Here is a 6,384-nt window from a genome sequence, read left to right as displayed (position 1 = left end):
GACCGGCTCGGTGAGGCTCAGCCCCGCCCGGCAGCCGCGCGCCCCGCCCCGCCCCGCCCCGCCCGGACCGCAACGCCCTCAGCTAGCTCACCGGCACAGCCACCAAGGAGCTCCGACCCGCCCTGCGGTGGAGTTTTAAATGACAGACAGTCACCAAGTTCAGCTACTACAGTAATACAGACCAATTTTCAAGCGTGATAGCGAAACAAGGAAGAAACACTGTGTGTGTGAGTGATGTATTCCACTGCATCCAGGTCACAAGGAGACGCACGTGTTACTTGGGGAGGAAGAACTTTGTGGAATCTTAGGACTAGAGGAAGATGTGCTGGATGAAGAACAAGCTGGAATCAAGACAGCGGGGAGAAATATCTATCACCTCAGATATGCAGATGGCACCATCCTTATGGCAGAAAGTGAAGAAGAACTAAAGAGCCTCTTGAAAGTGAAAGAGGAGAGTGAAAAAGTTGGCTTAAAACTCAACGTTCAGAAAACTAAGATCGTGGCATCCGGTCTGATCACTTCATGGCAAATAGATGGGGAAACAGTGGAAACAGTGACAGACTTTATTTTGGGGGCTCCAAAATCATTGTAGATGGTGACTACAGTCATAAAATTAAAAGACGATCCTTGGAAGAAAAGTTATGACCAACCTAGACAGCATATTAAAAAGCAGAGACATTACTTTGCCAACAAAGGTCCTTCTAGTCAAGGCTATGGTTTTTCCAGTAGTCATGTATCAGTGTGAGAGATGGACTATAAAGAAAGCTGAGTGCCAAAAAATGATGCTTTTAAATGGTGCTGTTGGAGAAGACTCTTGAGAGTCCCTGGGACCACAAGGAGCCAACCACTCCATCCTAAAGGACATCAGTCCTGAATATTCACTGGAAGGACTGATGCTGAAGCTGAAACTCCAATACTTTGGCCACCAGATGTGAAGAGCTGACTCATTGGAAAAGACCCTAATGCTGGGAAAGATTGAAGGCAGGAGAAGAAGGGGACGACAGAGGATGAGATGGTTGGATGGCATCACCGACCCAATGGACATGAGTTTGAGTAAACTCTGGGAGTTGGTGATGGACAGGGAGGCCTGGCATGCTGCAGTCCATGGGGTCACAGAGTCGGACACGACTGAGCGACTGAACTGAACTGACAACTAGAGAAAGGAAAGCTCCCACATGACCTCCTGGTCTTCATACACCGCGGAGGGGGCGGGGGCGCTGTCAGAGGGAAGCTCAGGGGCTGCTGGAAAGGGGTCCTGTCCCTCCTGACCCTTGGGTACTGACTCCTGTCTGTGGCTCCTTACTGGTGAGCCATCCCTTTGCTCCATCACCCTCCCTAGCTTCTCACCCCTGAATGAGGCGGGGCTGAAGCAGGCTGGGGAAGGCCAACCCCTGCGTAGGGGCCAATTCACAGCAAAGTGGCCGTCCATCAGTCACGGCAAACAGTCCACACACTCTCAGCGTGTTTCCACACACCATGGCCTCAGCTGCCCAATCGGCATCACTGAGTCCAGCCAGACGATGAGCTGCTGACCAGGGGGAGATGTGGCCTCAGACACACACTCCACCACTGGATGACATGCGATGCAAAATTCAAATGCGGTCCATGTCAGTTTCTGAACATAAAAATCAAGAATCTCAACCTGGCTGGAGGCCGCCACTGTGGACCTTTTGAAGGGTTCAACCCTCCGGGCAGTAGGGTGGGGTCACAGAATGTTTGGTTCCAGACCGAACTATATCAGGAAGCCTGGACTCTATCTGGTCCCCAGTGAGGGGAGTGGGTGGAGGAGAACGCTCATGGAGGGAAGGGAGTCCCTCTCCTGTGGAGTTCCTGTGCCCAGGTCCTTGCAGCAACGAACTAGAATGAGCCAATCAAATACAAAAGCGCAGCTGTAGAGGCGGGATCAGCTACATAATTTAGGGGAACAGTGAAAATCGAGAATGCAGGGCCCCACGTTCACATGTCAAGACGGTAACTAGAGAGCATTAAAGCCAGGTGGAAGCCTGTCTGATCGCACAGCGCCCCGCCCACGAGTGGCTCTGCACGGAGCAGTGGGCAGCCGGCTGCACACCGAGGTGCCACCAGCACTTCCGGGGTGCCTCCTGGGGCCCCGCCCACGTGGGTGCCACACACACACCACGCACTCCACACGCACGCCACGCACGCCACGCACACCAACGCACGCCACGCACTCCACCATGAAACTACTAGGTTGGGGCGTCTCTTTTGTGAGGGTGCTCCCAGGCTCATGCAGGAATTTACCTAAAACACAGGGGATTAGGGCAACAGTCTAAACCACTGACATGTCTGACTCCAGGAACCTGCCTGCTCCGCCGCACAGCTCCCAGCTCAGACCTACCCAGTGCCCGAGAGGAGGCACTTACCCAGCGCTGAGGAGCTGGCAGGACCCTCAGGCCCACCGGCATGGTCGGATATCCATCTCAACCCCAGGCTCTCTAACCAAGGCCGGCAGCCGCGCGCAGGGGAGTCAGGCTCTGGGGTCAGGTTTGCCGGGCTTCCATTCCCAGATGGAAACTTCTGGAGATCTGAGCCTGAAGAACCAGTCCCAGTGACCCCGAGCCTTGGCCCTGTCATCGGGCAAATGGAAAGGCCCCAGCAGAAGGAGAGCTCCGCTGACAGGCGCTGAAACAACTGGCCCGGCACGAGTCTCCCCTCCCTGGGAGAACTTGCGTGTGGAGAGGAGGAAGCCCGGGGCCTCTTGATCAGAGGGTCTCTCTGCACCAGCATCCCGGGTGTGCAGCGTCGTGTGCCGAGCACTGAGCAGGTGACGACTCGGGGCGGGGGAAGGAAGGATGCTCTGAGCTCTGGCAGCAGCAGGCGCCCTGAGACCCCCAGACAGGACAGCTGCCCCGGTCCCTGCAGGTGGGCAGCGAGTTCGAGCACCGGGAAGGGCCTCTGGAGGGGGTGCAGACAGGGCAGGGGCCCGGAGCCCTCCCCTGCTCTCTGCTTCTGTCGTTAGGGGTAAAATGGAAGCTGACACACAAACAGATGACGTGGGGGTTTCTGACAGGGTCAAGATGACTCAAGGGGGAGAGGACATTCTCTGAGACAAATGGAGCTGGGAAATCTGGATATCCGCCCGCAGACCAAAGATCGATGTGACACCCGCCACATAAAAAGATCAGCTCAGAATCCATGTGACAGCTAGAATTCTCTAAGAGAAAACAGAAAGTAAATCTTCATCTGTTGACTTGACAATAGATTCTTTGCTATGACAGGAAAAGGGCCAGAAGAAATGAAAAAGGAAAAAAAAATGTGAATTTCACCAAAATTTAACCTGGTGGTACCTCAAAAACACTCTCCAGAGTATAAAAGACAGCTAACAAAATTTGAAAAAAATATTAGCACATCGTCTAGTCAGAGTATAATATCCTGATACATGAGGAATATCTTTAACTCAATAACAAGAAATGACCCAATATTTTTAAAACAGTCAAAGGCTTAAATAGATATTTCTACAGAGAAGATATACAAGTGGATGGCTAGCACGTGAAAAGATGTTTAGAACATCTGTCATTAGGGAAATGAAAGTTAAACCACGATGAGATGCCGTTTGAACCCAATGAGATAGACCATGATTTGAGAAATTAACAGCTGGTGATGAGGCAGTGGAGAAACCTAAAGCTGTGACATTGCGGGTGAGGATGGGAAATGGCTCCACCACTCTGCAAAGCAAGTTGGCAGTTCCTGGAAAAGCAAACTGGAATTAGCATTTGACCTAGAAGGCCCGCTTCATGGTGCAGTTTCAGTTCTGCAAGATGAATAGGCTCTGGAGACCGGCTGCAGCAGAGTGTTGGCCCTGTGGCTGGCCACACCGTGCTGTGCACCAGGCGGCACAGAGAGCAGACCCCCTGTTAAGCGCTCCTACCACAATTAAAAACAAAAAGCCGCCAACAGATACTCAGACATTTATGCGGTGTGTTCACGAGGTAGGCAGAGGAGACAAAACAGGCCAACAGTCTGGAAGGCCGCTGCTGATGAGTGGGTAAACAAAGATACATACACTGTTTTCAAGTGGCATTTTGTCCACAGCACAGAGACAGGCCCTGGGATGCAGGAGGCTCGGTGGGGACACACTTTCTTGGGAGAGAAGGGAATGTCCTCGGCCCGGATCTGACTCGAGCCCTCAGGGCGCAAAGCAGACCTGGAGCGTCCAGGATGTGTGGTGGGGCTGGGCGCTCACGGGGAACTCTCTTCCAGGGCTGTGCTGGGGCCTGTGGGACCAGGGACAACCAGGTGAGCCCCCAGACCTCCTGCTTCCACCCACCACCGCTGGTCACTGGGGAGCACAGCGGGTCGGGGCTGCTGGTGACAGCTGGGAAACCTGGGGGAGAAGGTGCCCTGACTCTTCGGGTCTGATTCCTTTCTAGAGGTTCTCCCCAAACCCTCCATCCGGGCTGACCCAGGCACCATGGACGCCCAGGGGAGCCCAGTGACCATCTGGTGTCAGGGGTCTCTGCTGGCGGATGTCTATCGTCTGTATAAAGAGAGGGGCTCTGTATACCTGGAGGCTAAGGCCCCACAGGGCTCCAGAAACAAGGCCAGGTTCCACTTTGCATCCTCGAGCTCAAGTGAGGCCGGGCAGTATCAGTGTGCCTATCATACCAGGCACAGCTGGTCAGAGCAGAGTGACCCCCTGCCCCTGGTGGTGACAGGTAAGAGGGAGGGGCAGGTCCCTCCCACTGTGGGCTCCACATCACAGGCAGAGGAGCAGAGTGGTCCCCCTTTAACACAGCCCCTCGCCCCCACGAATGTACAGGAAACCCTTGCTCTCGACCCAGCCCGGCTCGCTCGTGCTCCCCCGAAGACAACCTGACCCTCCAGTGTCACTCAGAGGCCGGCTCTGGCAGCTTCGCTCTGACCAAGGACGAGGGGCTCAGCCCTCCCCTCCGTCTAGAAGGGCAGCAGAGCCCTGACTTCCCCCTGGGCCACATGAGCCACGCCCACGGGGGCCGGTACAGATGCTACAGCGGACACAGACTCTCCTACGCGTGGTCGGCCCCCAGTGCCCCCCGGACATCCTGATCGCGGGTGAGGCGCCCCTGTCCTGGCCCAGGTCCCGACTGTCTGCTCAGGGCGCTGGACCAGGGTCGACCCTGGTGGTGACGGGTCCGGGGAGAGGGTCCTGGAGCAGAGGCCCAGGTGGGGCAGGGGTCTAGCGGGGGCAAAGTGAAAACAGGAGTGAGAGGCATGGAGATTAAGGAGACACACACAGACAAGCCGAGAGGAGCTGGGAGGGCTCACAGGGAGGCCCTCTGCTCAGGGTCCGGGGTGTGGGAAGGGCCTCTCTACTCATCACCCCCGTGCTCCCCCCCCAGGAATGCACAGGAAACCCTCCCTCTCCGCCCGCCCGGGGGCCTCAGTGCCCCGGGGAGAGAACGTGACCCTGCAGTGTCACTCTGAGGTCCAGTCAGACACCTTCCATCTGTCCAAGCAGGGGTCGCTCGCTGCTCCCCAGCACCTTCGTCTGCAGGACACGGCTCCACCCGTTCAGGCCAACTTCACCCTGCGTGCTGTGACCTCGGCCCACAGTGGTACCTACAGGTGCTACAGCTCACAGAGCACCGCCCCCCACCTGCTGTCGCTCCCCAGCGACCCCCTGGAGCTCCACGTCTCAGGTGAGGAGACCCCTGCCCATACCCACTGAGGAGTCAGACCCACAGCTCAGCCCTGCCCCCGGGGAGCTCTGGGACGCTTGCAAAGAAGGGAGACACGAGGACGTCAGCCACGGGTGACCCCACCTCACGGAGGGATCGATAATACGAGGGGGTCCCTCTCCGTCTACTCCACATACCCCCTCCCCAGGGTCCAGGCCGTGCTAGGTGTGCAGAGGGGACAGAAGAGTGGAAAGCTCTGGGCTTTGAGGGAAGACATGGCGCTGAAAGCAGCATGAAGACCCAGACGCACCCCCACACCCTCCTTCTGTCCTTGTTCCAGGGAGCAGCTGGGGCCTGCAGACCCCGCCCACAAGCGCGAGCTCCACGTCCGCTGAGTAACCGAGTCCTCCTAGCCGAGAGGAGATGAAGTCTCCCCGGCCCTGGGCGACCTGCTGTTCGCCTTCCCCACTAAACCTTTACAGGTTGCCTCCCACGGGGTCTAGGGTGGGGTGAGGATGAAGGGACTGGGCTTCAGGTCCCAAGTATAACTGAGCTCACTGGTCCCTACTGGCTGCTCAGAGTAAGAAGAATTACGTGAAAGAGAAGCCACCCATCTGGGCAGGGAGAGAAGAGGAGGCGGCCTCCCCGTCTCTGTCCGTGGTGCTGATTCCCGGAGCTTGAGAGTCAAGGGCACCAGGGGAACCAGCCCTACAGTGCGCAGGGCAGAGTGAGGGTGGCCTCCTGGCCTCTGTCCGTGGTGCTGATT

General features: G+C 56.7%; 1 protein-coding gene across 1 annotated transcript; it reads left to right on the top strand.

Moving 5' to 3' along the window:
- Positions 1 to 2,602: 2,602 nt before the first annotated feature.
- LOC120860587 (leukocyte immunoglobulin-like receptor subfamily B member 4) lies at positions 2,603 to 6,017 on the top strand. Its single transcript, XM_040236383.1, has 5 exons — positions 2,603 to 2,640; positions 4,079 to 4,257; positions 4,392 to 4,676; positions 5,340 to 5,639; positions 5,959 to 6,017. The coding sequence occupies exons 1-5, from the start codon at positions 2,603 to 2,605 to the stop codon at positions 6,015 to 6,017; spliced, it is 861 nt and encodes a 286-aa protein (XP_040092317.1).
- Positions 6,018 to 6,384: the final 367 nt, after the last annotated feature.

The sequence above is a fragment of the Oryx dammah genome, unplaced genomic scaffold, assembly GCF_014754425.2.
Source record: "Oryx dammah isolate SB20612 unplaced genomic scaffold, SCBI_Odam_1.1 HiC_scaffold_11116, whole genome shotgun sequence".
Lineage (NCBI taxonomy): Eukaryota > Metazoa > Chordata > Mammalia > Artiodactyla > Bovidae > Oryx > Oryx dammah.
This window is presented reverse-complemented; position numbering and strand designations above follow the sequence as displayed.

Excerpts from the sequence above, each read along its gene's own strand:
- LOC120860587 (XM_040236383.1), top strand. The coding sequence starts at position 2,603 with ATGGAAAGGCCCCAGCAGAAGGAGAGCTCCGCTGACAG. Across the intron at positions 2,641-4,078 it reads AAGGAGAGCTCCGCTGACAG|GAGGCTCGGTGGGGACACAC; the intron begins GCGCTGAAACAA and ends CCTGGGATGCAG. Across the intron at positions 4,677-5,339 it reads CCTGCCCCTGGTGGTGACAG|GAATGCACAGGAAACCCTCC; the intron begins GTAAGAGGGAGG and ends CTCCCCCCCCAG.